General features: G+C 49.2%; 1 protein-coding gene across 1 annotated transcript in view; it reads right to left on the bottom strand.

The window, feature by feature from the left end:
- Positions 1-19120, bottom strand: part of PDSS1 (decaprenyl diphosphate synthase subunit 1) — a 321226-nt gene that overhangs the window by 80968 nt on the left and 221138 nt on the right. Inside the window, exon 8 of the mRNA XM_085631745.1 lies at positions 6140-6220. Coding sequence (XP_085487871.1) covers positions 6140-6220 — 81 coding nt within the window. The remainder of the gene's footprint in view (positions 1-6139; positions 6221-19120) is intronic.

Raw genomic sequence — 19120 nt, 5'->3', positions numbered from 1 at the left:
GTGACCCTTCCTGCGCATAAACAATCTTTAATAAAAATGACGTTTTGTAACTGCCATGTGTGCTGCCTAATGCAGCACACATGGAAGTTACAAAACGTCATTTTTATTAAAGATTGTTTATGCGCAGGAAGGGTCACCTTCCTGAACATAAACAATCAAAGGTGTTTTGCTTTTTCCGTTGGAAAAAGCAAAAACGATGAGAAATAAGGCATTTCTCCTCATTTCGCCAAGTTAAGACCAGGTTTTTCATGGTCTTAATTTGGGTGCTGTCTCCTATTTAAGCTGACCTTGTAAATAGAGGGTAGCGTCAAAATCAATGGGTGTTGGAATGAAACGCCCACTGTAACTCCCACTGCCCACCTTTTTCACACTAAGCATTGCGTGAAAAGGGGCCTTATTTACAAGGCAGCGTTAAGCCACAATAAGTGGCTTAATGCTGCCTTGTAAATAAGGCGAAGCCCCTATTGCCCCAGGAACATCGCTAAAAGTGACGTTCCCATGGCGATAGGGACTTGTAAATATGCCCCTGAAATCCTTAGTAATTCAAATATTTGTTTTGTGTGCACACGTGTGTTTATTTTTTTTGAATTACTGTTTTAATGTTTGAAATGTAAATCCTACAAATTGCTTGGGGGTCCCCAGCTTTCAGTGGTGACTCAATGGGGGTCCTCAGGAGTGAAAAGTTTGGGAACCACTGCTCCAGACCATCTGTATAAATATCCTTATAGCTTCAATTATATTTCTTTTGCCTGACTTGTGAAGATCTACAGGTTCTATCTGGGAGAATTATTTAATATTTGTCTATGGGAAATATGGAAAATGTTACTTACCTGTAACAAACGGTTTGCAACCTGCAGTGCTGCAGATTGACATGCTTTGCATGCTCCCGCCATCTAGTGTTGGGCGCGGACATTGCATTTCCAGAAGTGTGTTGTGTGTTTATCTTAGCAGCGATATTTCCAACTTTTCTAGGGTTTTTAGAGGCCGGTCTTGAAGAGACAGCACCACTACAATGGATGAATTGTCATCCTGGTCCTCAACATCAAATGTTGAGGTCGACAGGTCCGCAGCAAAGAGAAGACATAGTCTTAAGAACCCGTCACGACCAGTGAGATGTCCATGTGGCGCAAACATGAGACACGTAGCAAGACGCCACATCAGAGTGAGGAACCCGGTTGCAAAGGAGGAGAGGAGAGTGGCACGCCACAGGGTGAACAACCAACACAGGCGCGCAAGTGGGAAAAGGAGAAGAGCGATAGGACACAGGATGCGTGCCAGCACTGAAAAAGGTGTTCATCAACACAAGCCAGCCACCGGGGTGCAGAGACGTCACTGGAGATGGCTCCGCGGGAGGACCAACCGTAAGCCTCAAGCAAGCGCAATCTGCATCCAGGTTCCACGCTTCACAGTATGACCGCCCGCTCACCTGTCACCGGCTGCTTGGCATTGAGGACATCACATCTAGCAAGTGCACCTGCCAGAAGATAACCGTAAATGGCCACAAAGTCCCTCTAGTCCTCTTCACTACACGAAGTCACCTAATGCAAGAGATCGCCGCCTGTTGCCCAAGTTTAAGGAAATTATCGTATTCATCATCCAGGTGCATCGTCACCAAAAACATCTAAGGAGCATCGCACCACCAGAGTGGATTCAAACACTCAAGACATTGGGAGTTCAACAAGGCGCTCCTGGCGCCGTGGGAGGCTAGCCACCCAGGAACCTTCTGTGTGCCCCCATAAACCTGAAGCCTCCTGAAGAACAGCATACCCGAACATTGGACTATCCGCCCTTGGGGTTACACGCGGCTTGGCCATGGCCCTCAGCACGGCCTACAAAAGGCCCGCACAGTCCATGCAGTCATGTGGCAATCCAGGGGCAAAGGCCTCAACAGAGGTCCTGTGAGAGGGGAATCCGAACTGAGACTGGTAAGCTAAAGACCATCTGATGGAGGCATATGAACACAAGTCCTAACGGCGAGACCACACAGACTCAGAGACACCACCCTCTGCGGCTGCATGAGCGATTTGGCTGTGGTCCTGTTGGCAGTTATTCAGCGCGGCCTACAAGAGGCCCACTCGGTCCCATGGAAGCTGGGCAGGAAGGCCCTTCAGGAGATTCCTGTGAGAGGGGAGTTCTGGCAGCAGAGGCAATTTGGAAGTTGCTATGCTAGCGGAAACTGGGAAGCATCATCGCCTTCAAGGAAGACCATCATCCACCAAGGTCATCCTCAGTATTAGGAGGTTTGCCGTCCACCAGAACCTGAGCGCCTGCTAGAAGATCTCCAAAGTGGACTCCACCACCGCTCCTGATGCACCGCTATTTGAACTGTATAAACAGACCAACACTGCGAGACCTGGCCGGTCTTAACTACATCACCGAGGTGGAATAAAGCATCCTGACAGTGCAGCCCAGAGCTCCAGCACTGCCCGGCAGATGGCCTGAAGAGACTCACTGGTACTGTGTATTGCTATTTTGTTTTTTCATAGGTTGGAATTTAGTTTTTTTCATTAAAGTTTGGGAGGGATGTAGGGTCCTGATGGACACACACTAGTGTTCCGCCTGTGTTGCACCCACACTATACACCCACCGATTACAGGCATCACCAGTCAGGTGGCCCTGCAAATGAAAGGGGCCAGGTGCACATGCTCTGGGCCAGTTCCAGTACCCTACCACTGTGTGAGTGTGGTTATTCGTGCAGCTGTGGGCCTAGTGGTCCAAGACACAACAATGCCCTTACTAGAAATAAGTCCAATGCATTAGTGTGTGTTGCTCTCGTTATTCAAGGAGTAGTAAGTGTGGCTTGATTCTGTGTGCAGTGTATGCAACAACTTGGACATTAATGTGTTATAAATATTTCTACACATTTCAATTCTAAGGGAGTTACTTCTCAGTACAACTTCTATTCCCTCATCCTGACTCTTCTCAGCTGAACCATGGGCACACAAGAGGTCATCTAACTTACCTTTGCCATATATAAGGTGCCGTAGCCCCCCCACCTCACTATTAAGGCTGCTGTAAAAGACTTGCAGGACAAATCTGGAATCAAACATAGGTGGGTCCACAGGTATGTGGACATTGTATCTTAAAAGTTTAGATCTGGTCATTATCCTCCCGCCTCATGCTGTACATGTTGGCGGCTAACTGAACATACTAAAGGACACAGCAACTTTTCCTTCACTGGAGCACTTCATTGTTTTAAGGTCTTGAAAACACAATTTAAGTTAAGGAGATTGAGTCAAACTCCTGGAGACATTGCAGCTTTTGCACTCTGATTTTTATGGAAGACCTTCTCAAGGGGTCTTTTACACACCCATTCCTGAGGTTGGTGCAGTCCTAATGAACTATTACAAACAGTGAAGTAACAGTTGTCAAAAAAAGAGGTAGGCCAATGGAGGCAGACAGGTGTTAGTAAGTTCCAAGTAGCTGATATATTCTTGTTGGTTTCTTTACCTGGTTTGATGGATGCTTAAAGGTCGAGTGGTCCTACCTGGAGCATGCAGTAATTCTTTTGAATGTATTAAAGGTAAACATCACAACCAAAGGACCTGACACCCTACGATCAGTAATGGTTTCCAACCACGTGTTACTATTCAGGTGTGGCAACTATCCGCTGGTGGGGGATCCAATTAGCTTCAATATATCTGAAACCTGACACATGGAATTTTTGGGTGTTCCCTACAGTTGCAGGGAGAGCTGGGGAGACCACCCTTTGTCTAGGGAATGATATAGGGAAGGATATAGGAGCCGACAGAAATCTGATACAGTATGAAACCATGCTGATTATTCAAACTATCTATGGGTTCTGAGTAATCCGACAATAAAAAAAAAGGTAGGCTCTGAATTCTGCAGGTTTATTAACCTTCACTGCTGTGCTTACCCATCTCTAGGGACCTCAGGCACTGCTGGGTTTTGAGACTTTGGATCAGACAGCAGCTCAGCAGATGTTCTGTGATGGAGAAAAAAAGAGCTGGATCAGCCAGCACCAACTGAACGCTTCTCTCATCAGACTTCAATTCTCTGTGCTCAGGGCAATTGAAGTTCTCAATTCTCAGCGGATTCGCATGTTGAAAGTCGTCATGGTAGTAGGGGATCACAGTTTTATTGTCGGGTCTTCATGTCAGACAGTTCCACTTCTCTCTCCTTCAAGTTGCAGTTGCAAGCCTTTCTCAGACATTTGGGCGTGTGCTTACCACACTAAGAGGAGTGCCAAAGATTCTCCCTCTGGTACTTCTTCCAATTATAAGGAGTAGATAAGCCAAAGGGATCTTAAATCCAGTACAGGATCACAACAGATGGACTCTGATGAAAGCTGACCCAGCCGTTTGGGGCTGCCAATCACAACAACGTGCTTTTTGCTCTCATGCAACAGATCCATGGGCAACTAGCCACAGAGGGCCCATCAGCCTCAGGGGGTGTAGTGCAATATGGTGTGCAGTCTTTTGGTTATACTCTTTCCCACAGTTATTGTTTGGATGTTGCTCTTGAAAGGCACATGTTGGCCTGCTGAGACTGGATTGGTCCAGATCTAGTGAGCACAATGATTGTTTCGCTCCAGTTGAAGCATATGTTTTCAAACAAACACATGCATTTGGTTTACAATGAGTTACACTGGGTAGACAGAAGCATTGCCTACCATTAAGCCCTATGGAGGTAGCACCCTGCACACCTGGGATTAGATATATCCAAGGGGAGAGGTGTCACATGGGCACCCTGCCTTTCTTCTACACAAGCACATCCATGCATGCTAGAGAGAATCAGGAGGTCCAGTCATGGTATACTAGTATTAACACTGGAGAAGCTCAATCAATCAATCAGGGATATGTGAAGCCCGCTCCTCACCCGTGAGGATCTCAGATGCTCTGCATCCTACTACTAATAATCAGCTATCACACATTGCTGGTGGTGCCTTGTACTGGCCAGGAGGACAGCAGTCATCCTTGTTGAAAACAGTACTGTTTTGGTTGTGCCCAGACTACCCAACAGAGTCTACCACTTTGAAAGTTTTCAATGTAAAGATTGTAAACTGCATAGATCTTGTAGACAATTAAAAAAAAGTTGTGTGCAGATAAATAATTTGAAGGCATCCTCTTGTGAGCTTTACAGATCTTTTTGAAAGCTTTGTAGATTTTCCTTACACATTGGACAACCTTGTAACCAATATCACCAATGTCTTCATGGAAACGTTTACCAGATCACATTTCCTGCTTAACAGTTTTTAGGCAACAGCTGTCTTCCTTAGACCAGAAGGTATAGTTGTACAATGTGTCTTTGGGTAGGACTTTTTCTTACAAGTCTGAAGGCAAGGTTGATTATTTTTACACACACCAAACAAATACACCATGAGACCATTATCCCCCCCCCCCAACCTCTCCCAGGTGGCGGGAGTATACATGAAACTATTCAATCTTTCCAATCACCATACAAGTCAGGACCATGCATGACTGTGCTGATAGGAGAAAGGGGATTCAGATTAGAACTGGTTGTCAATTTCTACGCAACTAATGAAGAAAGTTGGGCCTTTTGAGGTGACTGTGGTTAGTTCCAAGAGACTGACAGTATGTCTCTTCCATTTCCTACCTAACCACACAGGGCTAGAAGTTTTTCTTGGAGGATAAATCCACCAAATATTTTGCTTGGCTACATGTACTTTTGGCAAATGCTCACATACTGTCCTTCGGGTGATGTTAATATCAAATGTCAGAAACGGAGATGATAGATGTGTGAGTACTCTGGTTCTTTCTACAAGAATCTTTTTCTAGAATGTACCCCCATTTTTCTCTTCACCCTAAGCTTCACAAATCATGAGTTGTCACGGTTGACTCCTGTAAAAAGAGATAGGACCTACCATACAAAGTCTAGAACGGAAAAGCCCAGTAAGCTTAACACACAACTCAAGTCAACTTTCTAAGATGGATGCAGCATTACATTTAAAGCCCTCAATGTAAAATGATGGGATATCGGTTGGTAACCTACCCAAAGAATAACCGTTAAACACACACATAATTAAACTAACTTTTTAACAACAACCGTCATCATTTACCAACCACAACCACATATTATTGCAAATCTGATTGGGTAAATAAATACAGACATTCAGAATGGGAATCTGGCAAAACAAAAAAACACAACCACACAATACCTGAAAAGCTATCCCGATATTCTTTCCATACTGGTAAGCAATTTCATGAACCTTTGGATCCGGGCATCCCAGAATTGACACCTGAAAAAAAATAACTAAGCTGTATAGTGGATAATGGCTCAATTGTTTTTTGATTTTCACTTCTCGTAGACCGTGCATAATTGGCTTTTTCAGAACGACTGCTCCAGAACCATGATAAATCACACCCACTTAACACAAATAATTGATTGATTCCCCGTTCAGCTATCCCGTCTGAATAATTACCAGGTCTTGTATTTTAAATGTGATGCGTGATCTCACAGATTAAAGACCTTTTATACTTCATGAATGCAATGCTTGACTGCCAGCAGACATTTGTTAGGTAAAATATTTTCTATTTTCTCTTATATTTAATATTTTCTAGTAAGGAGGCCATATGTGAAGAGCTACGTTCTATCCAAAAAAAGCTACATAGGTACATGGAAGCCAACTACTGCAGCAAACTGTGACAAATTACAATATTAGAGAGCTAGCATACAATAATGGCGACATCATTACTGCACAATACCACTAAACATTTTCAGTTTTTATCGTCATCCATCAAACAATACTGCTTTAAATAGGACAGCAGTTGGTGATGGATAATAGGAGAAAAAGAAACACTAACAAAAGAGACGGATTAAGTAAAGACTTCCACAATTAAGTGATCAGGCAGTCATTGAGAAAGGAAAGAAGGTGTGATAGTGAATCAGCAGAGACCTAAACATAATTAGCTAAATATTTATACTAATGCATAGATGAATACAAACATGAGGTGGTAGCAACTTGAGAAATCAGTCCCATGTCCTGAAACAAATTATAAATAAAAAATATGAGAGAGCAGGATAATGATAACCTGCTCCAATAGGCCTTGTGGAGCTAAACACTTTTTTATTTTTACCACAAATTTGAACAACAAATAAATAAAGAATCAGCATAAAATTACAGCCTCCTGAGCTTAAAAGCAAAAAAACATCACCCCCCCAACCCTGGGTGGACCATGGAGCAGTGCATTATATTTTACAAAGGAGAAGCATGTGTGGCTCCTCTCCTCAAGTCTCCTCAAGCCTCCTTGAGGCCCCACGGACCCCATCCTCCAGGGCTGATGCACAAACAACCCCATCCCCATGCGCAGTGTGGGCCACAGGCCAGGCCCTGCGGGCAACCCCCGCTATGTTTAAATAACCATAGAAATGCACACATAAAAAAAATGAAAGGTTACAGGGGTGCTGTAGTTAGGAATTTGCATATTAAAACAACCTTAGAAATTCACAAACAAAACCAAAAAGAAAAAAAAACAATTCAGCGCCTTGAGTCAGTCACAGGTAATTTGCAATGCTTTATGAATCCTGGGGATATGAATACATTTTCACCCCACAAGAAACACAATGGTTACAGGGACGTTCTAGTTAGGTTCTGAATTTACACACACAATATCATAGAAATTCAGCTGTCATTTCAAATAACTAGTACTCGTGCTTTAAAGCAACTATTACAGCTAATAACCCACATACTACATCATTGATTAGCCACAATTGTCTTTTTTGTAAACAAATTGTTATTGAAGTTTACAAATCTGTTCGAACACACACCGTGTGCATTCCCATAGTAAGATACATACAATTAGTGAGAGTAATGGAACCAACATGTAAGATGCAATCATTTGAAGCGTTCTATGCATGGTAGTGCCTCTCCCTCCCACCCTCTAAATCACTGCAACGTTTACAATAAAATTATTGATGCAAAAACTGTGCATGGAGGAGACGCAAGTTCTAGTTAACTTGAAATTCTCTCTCTCTCTCTCTCTATCAACTGTGAGGGTCGCACGGAACTGAATTGTATGCACGGGGAGATTAAGTGATTTGTCCAGAATCATATGAGGTTGAGTGAGTGTTTTTCACTAAAAACCAAAGGTTACATGGACGAATAGTTAGGTTCAGAGTTTAGCAGCACAAAACCATAGAAATTCAGCAGTCACAGTTAAGTATTCTCAAGTAACTATAACTCATGCCCGAAGGCAACTATAACTCGCTCTCCCACAATGCACACTTTTCTCATCAATACTTTTGACAGCAAATGTTGCACTGATATCATTAATGATGTCATAGATGTCCTGAGTGATGAAATGTGTGTGATAATTAGCAGTGCATGGCGAAGGCGCGAGTTATAGTTACCTTAGTGCGCAAGTTATAGTTACTTGAGATAACTAACTTTAACTGCTGCATTTTCATGGTTGTGTGTGTAAAATCTGAACCCAACTATAACGTCCCTGTAACATTTTTTTCAGTACATTTCTACAGTTTAATGTTATTTTCAAACTACAGTGCCCTGTAACCTTTGTTTTTTCAGTGAATTTCTAGGTTTAAAAAAAAAAATGCAAAGTAATATTTAATTACCATGTTAATCCAACAGCCGCTGTGCACAGCCTTCATCCATGCGTGACAGGGGTTGACCACACTGCTTGGCCGGTGTCCAACTCCACGTCACATACATTTAATGTGAGAGCACTGGCACTTTTCACCACTGCTGCAATACATGGGGACTGTCTGCACTTTTCAGGAGTAAAGAGGTACTCTAAATAGCGGGTATACAGGCACTTCTCAGCACTGCTGCAATACATTTAATGGAGAGTGTCTGCACTTTTCAGGAGCAAATGGATACTCTAAATAGTGAGTACCTACCTGTACTTCTATTTCAAGCACTGGTCTGAGATGAGGATGTGAGTTGTGAGAATGTACTGGAAACAGTACCTAAACCTGTAATCCACGTTCAGTGGTAAAATATGTGAGGCCTTTGGGGGACATAGTGGATTATATAAGGGGGGGGGGATATTTTCTAATGCTCGCAGTGATGCAGCACCAAGCCAGAGCCGCCAGAGCCTTGGGAGACAGGGTAATGCAGAACTTAACAGCCCAGTCACTCAAACAATGCCCCCTCCCAAAAAATAAAAAAAGGTGTTTAATATTGGTAACCTGAAAGTTCCTTAAATGATATGCTAGAAGGTAGTTAAGCATTCTAACTCTAAAAGGTTGCTTTAAAAATTCAAAATATTGCTGAAAAATAACAGAGAAGTTAGATAAAAGTGCCAGCCCTTTTCACCACGGTTGTGTTTTCGTGATAACCACACACTCTGCTACACTGTAACGTGCTATCGGTCCGAGAGTGCACTTTGGCACCCCATAATTGGGTAGGAAGCGCTATATAAATGTTGCAGTACAATGCATCCTCTGCGATTAAGGACGTGCATATTTTATATTGAATTGGAACAGAATATTCACAAAATAAAATTGGACATACAGCGTCAGTTGTGATGGTGGCCAGTGGTACTGGATCAAGAAAGGGCCTGCCTTATAACAGATCGGTGGTGTTCCACCACTGCAGACAGCGATGAATGCAGCCCCAGATCAGCATTAGATCCTTCTAGAGACCCTCCACTTGTGACCACTGTGCTGCTAGGCACTCTTCCAACGGGTGCATATGTAACCTGGCGAAGGGACAACAGCGATGCAGGAAGCCTTCATACCAAGGAGAGCATTGAAAGTCTGTACTGTTAGTTGATCTGGCTGAAAAAGAGAGAGGAATGTTTGTAAAGCTTAGACGTGTGCCAGACTGGGGTAGCATTACCCACTGACTGAGTTGAAAACTGTTCCCAAAAAGGGCTGGATTTGTAGAGGCTGGAGTTGGGATTTGCCTATGTTGATGGTGAAGCCCAGCTCATGCAGCAGGTAGATGGTGGATCGTGCATGTGCCAAATACAGCTGTTGGGATGTACTCTTGATCAGCCAGTCGTCCAAATAAGGGAAGACGTGGATGCCGTTCTTCTGGAGGTGAGCGGTGACCATGACCAGACACTTTGTACACACCCTGGAGGTGATGGTTCCCCTGAAGGGCATGCACTTTCAATTGGTAATGCGGACTGTTGGACCTGTCAGCCCTAGGGTGGTCTCCCCATCTATTTTTGACCGTGCCTCATTTTTTCCACCATTTTGATGTTGGACTTAGGTCTCCGGGCGCCTTTTCATTGCCAATCAGTGTTAAGGTGCAGGTGCTCCCTTCCCCCAAGATGGCTGCCACAGGCCCCTGCTACTGCAGAGTGGTCTTTATTAGTAGCACCCTAGCTGCCAGGAGCTGGCTGGAACCCCACAACAATGTTGCGACACCAGCCCGCCTTTTTTGTCCCATAGGTAGAATGGGGAAGCTCCTGGAATGTGCTGGAACCTTCTAGAAGGGAGGTGTGGTTTTACTTTTGCCGCCTTGGCTAGAGGTCACCTGACCTAGGGATACATAAGTGAGAGGGGGAACTTTTTCTAGTCAGTTGGCCAGTGGGGTAAAGCAGAGCTGGAGAATCCACGCAAGAGTGTAGGCGGTAGGGCCTAGCCAGGGACTTATGCCTCCGAGAGTGACAGGATTTAGGTGCTGCCTCTTAAGTGAGTGAGGGATCCTGTGAAACCCACTGACCTTGCCCAGCAGTAGGAGGACCCAGGGAACCTCTGCCCAGCCCGTCTAGGAAGGACCTAGTCGCCAACTCACCCCCTACCCCCCTGTAACAGAACCCCTTAAGGGCACCAGATACATCTGCGCCATCAAGACTTTCAAGAGCAACTGATTGCCGGAACTGAATGCTGAGACTGCGTGTCCAGACTGAACCTTGAAACTACCTACCTACCTAACCGATTGTGGTATCGCTGAGGATCAACCAGGTCTTAGCGCTGTGACCCCTGCGCTCCCTGACCTGGCCTGGGATCCCCGGCAGCGTGCTCCGTTGAGCGCAGAGCCCCCCAACTTAATTTGAGCCCCCCCCCCCTGTGGCGCGGAGGCTGAAGCGCGCTCACCGCTGCGGCCCGGAGGCCGGAAGAGTGCCCCTCATCGTCGCGAGGCCCGAGGAGAACCCCGGGGCCCCGTCGCTGCCGTCGCAGCTGTGGTGAAGGTGCGTGAGGCCGTGGCCGGCCCCCGTCGCAACAGGATCGCCTGCGGACTTCGGCGCCCGTGTGGACGCCTCCCGACATCGAGCAAGGTAAGCCCGGAGGCTTGGAACTGTCCCCGGTGCGCCCCCTACAGGCTGGGAGCCACACCGCACCCTGAGCCCGGGTTCCCTCTCCGTGGGAGTCCCCTGGTCACCACGACAGAGAGACCCCTCCGAGGGATTCGCCCCTTGTTCCCCACTGACTATTCAGGAACTTTGTGTCTCCCGAACTGCACCGGAGTACGAGAGGCTCGCTCCGTGCGACTCGTGGTGCTCCGTGAACTGCTCCGTTCTGAAGTACTCATTGCTACTGATTACGAGTAGCGCTATGTTCTAAATGCTCCATTCGGAAGTATACATTGCTATTGATTACGAGTAGCGCTCTGTTCTAAATGCTCCGTTCTGAAGTATTCCTTGGTATTGATTACGAGTAGCGCTATGTTCTAAATGCTCAGTGCTGACGTATTCACTGCTTACTGATTACGAGTAGCGTTATGCTCTAATGCTCAGTGCTGAAGTATTCGCCGCTTACTGGTTACGAGTGGCGCTATGTTCTAATGCTCTGCTCTGAAGTATTTCCTGACTAAAGGTTACGAGTGGCGCTGTGTTCTAAAGGCTCTGCTCTGAGGTATTAACTGATTAAAGATTACGAGGAGCGTTAGGATCGTGGGCTCTCCTCAGAAGTCAAATGCGCAGTTATTACGAGTAGTACTGTGTTCGTCAGATTTGTCCCGAGGTGTACAAGGCCCGCTTAGCGCGTAGAACGCGGTGATCGCCACCGAGGCGCTACAGGTAACCAAGGTAGCGGTAGGCCCGCGAGGTCTGCTCTGGGTCCCTGCACGCCCCCAGGAGTGGCGCTGCGCTCCCCAACCCTACCACGGGGAGTGAGAAACACGAGGGTGGCCTAGAGCCTTCAGGAAACATACTGGTGAATATCATACTGGTGAATATCCTACTGGTGAATATCATGCTGGTGAATATGGTGCTGGCGAACCCAATGCTAATATAAGTGAATTGCATTGTCATCTCATTAGCTGAATTTATATTTCATGAAGTGCATATATATCTTATGAATTGCCTTGTTATCCCATGAACTGCATTTATCTCGAACTGCTTGGATAAACTGGAGTTATTTGCATAAATCTCTACAGTGTGGCGTCCCTTATTGTGTGCGTTCCTTGCTTCAGAGGATGCGTGTGTTGTATGGTCGCTTTACACACAAGCCTTTGGGTGCCCAGCCGCTCGTGTCACGTTACCCCCTTAGGGCCTGGAGACCCCAGGTCTTACATTGTTGGCGAGCGGTGGGATATTAGGACCTGTGACCATACAGCACCCTTCCGTGAAGCGGAGGGCGCCACAATTAAATGCCTGTTGTTTCAAAGCTCTGCAACTATTATTTGCTGTATTTATTGATTCCACTGTCCAGGCTGAGAGTGTAAAAGAATCCTGGTTAGCTGGTAACTGTCACCCATATCCTAGGAATTTCTTCCTTAGTATATAGGTCCCCACCTGTCAAGATGGAATTCCGGTTAGCTGACCTCGAGGGGTACTCGGTGAAGCAACTGAGAGAGTTCGGGCAGGGGATGGGGGTGCCTGGGGTGCGGAGGGCCAAAGGACCGGAACTCCGTACCGCCATAAGGGCATGGGTAGAGGCCCACCCAGAAGGGAGAGAGGATGAGGGACAGGAGGCGCCAGATGCACCTCAGGAGGAGAGCGCCCAAGAAGTACTAGACATACTTAAGGTGGATATGTCTGAAAATGTACCCCCAGGGAGACGTTCTGGGGCCAGTAGTAGGACAGGGTCTAGGAGGAGCGAGTCTCCAGAGGAGGAGGACGACAGGAGGGAGGAGAGGCAGTTAAAGTGGGAGCTGGCCAAGTTGGAACAAGAGAGAGAAAGGGAATTGGCCAAATTGGAACAAGAGAGAGAAAACAAGAGATGGGCAATGGAGGAAAAGAAGCTGGCGCACGAGCTTCAGCTGAAAGAGATGGAGCTGCGCGCCCTCCAATTGAATGCGTCCAATAAGGACAATGGTGGCAGCATACCTAAAGAGTCTCACGAGTCAAAATTCTACCTACCTAAGGAAGTCATTGCCAATTACACAGTGGGGGACGACATTGCTAAATGGTTGGAGGCATACGAGGTAGCCTTGACTGCCCATGGGGTACCCGAGAGTAATTGGGGAGGTGGTTTATATCGGTATATACCCCCCAATGTCAGGGACACCCTGTTATATCTGGCCAAGGCGGATCAGGTCAGGTATGCCCCCATGAAAGAGGCTTTACTGAAAAAGTTTGGTCTTAACCCCGAGAGGTACTGGCAGAAGTTCCGTGGCAGCCATAAGCTGTCCACACAGACATGGGTGGATTTTTTTGATTATGCGAGAAAGGCACTAGATGGTTGGGTGCGTGGCAGTGAGGTGCAGGACTACCAAGGGGTGTACAATCTTTTTTTACGGGAGCACCTCTTGGAGAATTGCTTTCCGGAACTGCGCCAACATCTGGTGGACCGCAAGTTGATGGATCCCCGTGAGCTTGCGGAGGAGGCAGATATTTGGGTGAGCACCCGGGTGTCTCACAAGGGCCCCGGGGGAGATGGATCGAAAGGCGGACAGGGTTTCCCCAGAAGAAAGAGGGGGGAGATAAAAAGGTGGAGTTCTCTAAAGGCCCCCAAAATAAGTTTGGGAAGGGAGTAGGAACCCCACCCCCGTCCAATTCCACAAGACCCACTTACCCTGACAGGAGTCAGCAGCCAAGGATTGTGCGGTGATACGAATGTGGGGAGATTGGACACTACAAGGGAGATCCCAAGTGTCGCAAGCGACCCCCAGCCCCTACGGGCGGGAAAAGTCCCGGGGTGAGTAGTATAGCGCTTGGGGTGGAGCTGCCCTTAGATAGGGAAGGGGAGTGGACAGGCCTGACCCTGGTTTCACTCGAGGATAGAGAGGTGGTCCCCGTAGTGTCCCTGCCCCCGAACACTGCTAAATATCAGCAGAGGGTGAGAATTAACGGGGAGGAGGTGGAGGCTCTGAGGGACACAGGTGCCAGCATGACCACTGTAGTGTGGCGGCTGGTGTCCCCAGACCAAGTAGTCCCCGAGGAGTTCCATCCGGCCGTATTGGCTGACGACAGTGTGAGTCACTATCCAGTGGCTCGTGTTCCATTTGAGTGGGGAGGAGTCAAAGGCCTACTAAGAGTTGCAGTGAGCCCTGCCTTGCCTGTGGGGTGCTTGCTAGGGAACGACCTGGAGCACACCAAGTGGAAAGATGTCGAGTTTCGAGCTCACACCGAGATGCTGGGATTACCGGGGTGGACTTGCGTAGTCACGCGGACCATGGCTGCCCAGCATGGAACTCACCCGGGGTTGGAGCCTGGAATCATGGCCCAACCCAACACCAGAAGAGGAAAGAAGAAGGTGGTAGAGGACACGCCCCGTGAGATGGATGGGGAGGCAACAGAGGTGCCCCCGGAGTCCGTGGAGGTGGATGTCGTTCCCGTGGAGGACTTGCCGACCCTTGCTGACTGGCATGTGGGAGGAGGGCCTACCTGGGAGGAATTTTGTCAGGCACAAAGGGCGTGCCCCACGCTTGAAGGCATGCGGCGACAGGCCGAAGCCCAAGTGGCCAGTCAGGAGATGGGAGGATATCATGTGTATTGGGAGGATGGTCTCCTATACAGTGAGCCCAGGGTGCCGGTACATGGATCTTCGAGGGCCATAGTGGTCCCCCAATGTTACCGGGCCTTCCTGCTGGAGTTAGCGCTCTAGATACCCTTAGCTGGACATCTGGGTCAGGACAAAACCTTTGCACGGTTGGTCCCTCATTTTTATTGGCCCAGGATGAGAATTGCCTCCGACACCTTTTGCAAGACCTGTAAGTCTTGTCAGGCAAGTGGCAAGACTGGGACTAAATTGAAAGTCCCATTGGAACCGCTCCCCGTGGTCGGGACCCCTTTTGAGAGGGTCGGTATCGATATTGTTGGGCCATTGGACCCTCCGACCGCAGCGGGACACCGGTTCATTCTGGTTTTGGTGGACCACGCCACAAGGTACCCAGAGGCTATTCCTCTGAGGACCATCACTGCACCGGTGGTGGCGCGGGCACTATTGGGGATTTTTACCCGAGTGGGATTCCCCAAGGTCGTGGTGTCGGACAGGGGCACAAATTTCATGTCGGCCTACATGCAGGCCATGTGGAAGGAGTGTGGGGTGACCTACCGGTTCTCCACTCCTTACCACCCCCAGACTAACGGACTTGTAGTGCGCTTCAATAAGACATTGAAGGGAATGATCTGGAGCCTGCCAGAGGGCTTCAGGCGTAAATGGGACGTCCTCCTCCCCTGCTTGTTATTCTCCTACCGGGAGGTACCGCAGAATGGAGTCGGGTTCAGCCCATTTGAATTGCTCTATGGCCATCCCGTTAGGGGTCCCCTCAGTTTAGCGAAAGAGGGGTGGGAGAAGACTTCGCAGAAGCTTCCCCGTGACATTGTCAGCTACATGCTGGCGTTCCGCAGCCAGATGGCCAAGCTGTGGAAGGCGGCCTCGGAGAACCTGTAGGCTAGCCAGACCGTGATGAAGGAGTGGTATGACCGCAACGCTCGGACGGTCGAGTTGGACGTTGGACAGAAGGTGTCGGTCATGGAACCTGGGGAGCTTTGTGCCCTCCAGGACCGGTGGACTGGTCCGTACGACATTGTGGAGCGACGAGGCCAGACCACATACGTAGTGGACTTGAAGACCCCCCGACAGCCCCTCCGGGTGTTCCACGTCAACCGCCTGAAGCCGCACCATGAGCGATCAGAGCTTGCTCTCCTGAGGGTGACAGATGGGAGCGAGGAGGAAGAGAGTGAAGCTCTTCCTGACCTTCTAGCGGTACAAGAGAAGGATGGTTCGGTGGAAGGTGTAGTCCTCTCCCCATCCTTGACCCCAGAGCAACAGAGGGACTGTCGCCATGTCCTGGGACGGTTCGCCTCGTTGTTCTCCCTCACGCCTGGAATCACTCATCTGTGTACCCATGATGTGGACACAGGGGACAGCCCCCCGGTGAAGAACAAGTCTTACCGGCTCTCTGACCGAGTGAAGGATAGCATCCAGCGTGAGGTGGCAAAAATGTTGGAGCTGGGGGTGATAGAACCTTCCAGCAGCCCGTGGGCTAGTCCAGTGGTGTTGGTGCCGAAAGCGGCCCCACCGGGTACGACGCCGGAGCTTCGGTTGTGTGTGGACTACCGGGGGTTGAACTCTGTCACGAAGACAGATGCTCACCCCATCCCACGTGCAGACGAGCTGGTGGACCGTCTGGGAGCAGCCCGGTACCTCAGCACCATTGATCTGACATCCGGATATTGGCAGATTGCCATGGCCGAAGGAGCAAGGGAGAAGACCGCGTTCTCCACCCCCGAGGGCCACTACCAGTTCCGAGTGATGCCCTTTGGGCTCAAAAATGCTCTGGCCACATTCCAGCGGTTAGTGAATCAGGTTCTATCTGGTCTGGAGTCCTTCTCAGCGGCCTACCTGGATGACATAGCTGTCTTCAGTAGCACCTGGGAGGACCATCTGCAACACCTCCAGGAGGTATTGCAGGCGCTGCAACGCGCTGGCCTAACAATTAAAGCCAGCAAGTGCCAGATTGGACAGGGATCTGTCGTGTACCTGGGACACCTGGTGGGCGGAGGTAAGGTGCAACCCCTCCAGGCCAAAATAGAGACCATCTTGGCTTGGGAGCCCCCCAAGACCCAAACAGAGGTCCGAGCTTTCCTCGGCCTCACTGGGTATTACCGCCGGTTCGTCAAGGGATATGGTACCATCGTAACCCCCTTGACGGAATTGACCTCGAAGATGCAACCTCGCAAGGTCATATGGACAGCTGCATGCCAAGAAGCCTTTGACACGCTGAAACATGCGATGTGTACCGCTCCAGTACTAGCAACACCGGATTTCAGCAAGGAATTTATTGTGCAGACAGACGCCTCAGAGCACGGCATAGGTGCGGTGCTCTCGCAACTCCATATCGAGGGCCAAGATCAACTAGTGGCCTTCATATCCAGAAGACTCTTCCCTCGGGAACGGCGATGGAGCACCATTGAGAGAGAAGCCTTCGCGGTGGTCTGGGCTCTGAAGAAGTTAAGGCCATATCTCTTTGGAACTCACTTCCTCATTCAGACCGACCACCGCCCCCTTCGCTGGCTCATGCAGATGAGAGGCGAATACCCCAAGTTGTTGAGGTGGTCCATTTCCCTACAGGGGATGGACTTTCGGGTGGAACATCGGCCCGGAGTTGACCACGCCAATGCTGACGGTCTCTACAGGTTTTTCCGCCTTAGCGATGAGAACTCCCTAGAGGTTGGGTAGCTCTCCCCTCTTTCGGCTGGGGGGGACGCGTGTTGGACCTGTCAGCCCTAGGGTGGTCTCCCCATCTATTTTTGATCGTGCCTCATTTTTTCCACCCTCATTTTGATGTTGGACTTAGGTCTCCGGGCGCCTTTTCATTGCCAACCAGTGTTAAGGTGCAGGTGCTCCCTTCTCCCAAGATGGCTGCCACAGGCCCCTGCTACTGCAGAGTGGTCTTTATTAGTAGCACCCTAGCTGCCAGGAGCTGGCTGGAACCCCACAACAATGTTGCGACACCAGCCCGCCTTTTTTGTCCCATAGGTAGAATGGGGAAGCTCCTGGAATGTGCTGGAACCTTCTAGAAGGGAGGTGTGGTTTTACTTTAGCCGCCTTGGCTAGAGGTCACCTGACCTAGGGATACATAAGTGAGAGGGGGAACTTTTTCTAGTCAGTTGGCCAGTGGGGTAAAGCAGAGCTGGAGAATCCACGCAGGAGTGTAGGCGGTAGGGCCTAGCCAGGGACTTATGCCTCTGAGAGTGACAGGATTTAGGTGCTGCCTCTTAAGTGAGTGAGGGATACTGTGAAACCCACTGATCTTGCCCAGCAGTAGGATGACCCAGGGAACCTCTGCCCAGCCCGTCTAGGAAGGACCTAGTCGCCAACTCACCCCCTACCCCCCTGTAACAGAACCCCTTAATGGCGCCAGATACATCTGCGCCATCAAGACTTTCAAGAGCAACTGATTTCCGGAACTGAATGCTGAGACTGCGTGTCCAGACTGAACCTTGAAACTACCTACCTACCTAACCGATTGTGGTATCGCTGAGGATCAACCAGGTCTTAGCGCGGTGACCCCTGCGCTCCCTGACCTGGCCTGGGATCCCCGGCAGCGTGCTCTGCTCCGTTGAGCACGGAGCCCCCCAGCTTAATTTGAGCCCCCCCCCCTGTGGCGCGGAGGCTGAAGCGCGCTCACCGCTGCGGCCCGGAGGCCGGAAGAGTGCCCCTCATCGTCGCGAGGCCCGAGGAGAACCCCGGGGCCCCTTCGCTGCCGTCGCAGCTGTGATGAAGGTGCGTGAGGCCGTGGCCGGCCCCCGTCACAACAGGATCGCCTGCGGACTTCGGAGCCGGTGTGGACGCCTCCCGACGTCGAGCAAGGTAAGCCCGGAGGCTTGGGACTGTCCCCGGTGCGCCCCCTACAGGCTGGGAGCCACACCGCACCCTGAGCCCGGGTTCCCTCTCCGTGGGAGTCCCCTGGTCACCACGACAGAGAGACCCCCTCCGAGGGATTCGCCCCTTGTTCCCCACTGACTATTCAGGAACTTTGTGTCTCCCGAACTGCACCGGAGAGGCTCGCTCCGTGCGACTCGTGGTGCTCCGTGAACTGCTCCGTTCTGAAGTACTCATTGCTACTGATTACGAGTAGCGCTATGTTCTAAATGCTCCATTCGGAAGTATACATTGCTATTGATTACGAGTAGCGCTCTGTTCTAAATGCTCCGTTCTGAAGTATTCCTTGCTATTGATTACGAGTAGCGCTCTGTTCTAAATGCTCCATTCTGAAGTATTCCTTGCTATTGATTACGAGTAGCGCTATGTTCTAAATGCTCCGTTCTGAAGTATACATTGCTATTGATTACGAGTAGCGCTATGTTCTAAATGCTCAGTGCTGACGTATTCA

This window comes from Triturus cristatus, chromosome 10, assembly GCF_964204655.1.
Source record: "Triturus cristatus chromosome 10, aTriCri1.1, whole genome shotgun sequence".
NCBI lineage: Eukaryota > Metazoa > Chordata > Amphibia > Caudata > Salamandridae > Triturus > Triturus cristatus.
Note: the sequence above shows the minus strand (reverse complement) of the source record. Positions and strands in the feature narration are given on the sequence as shown.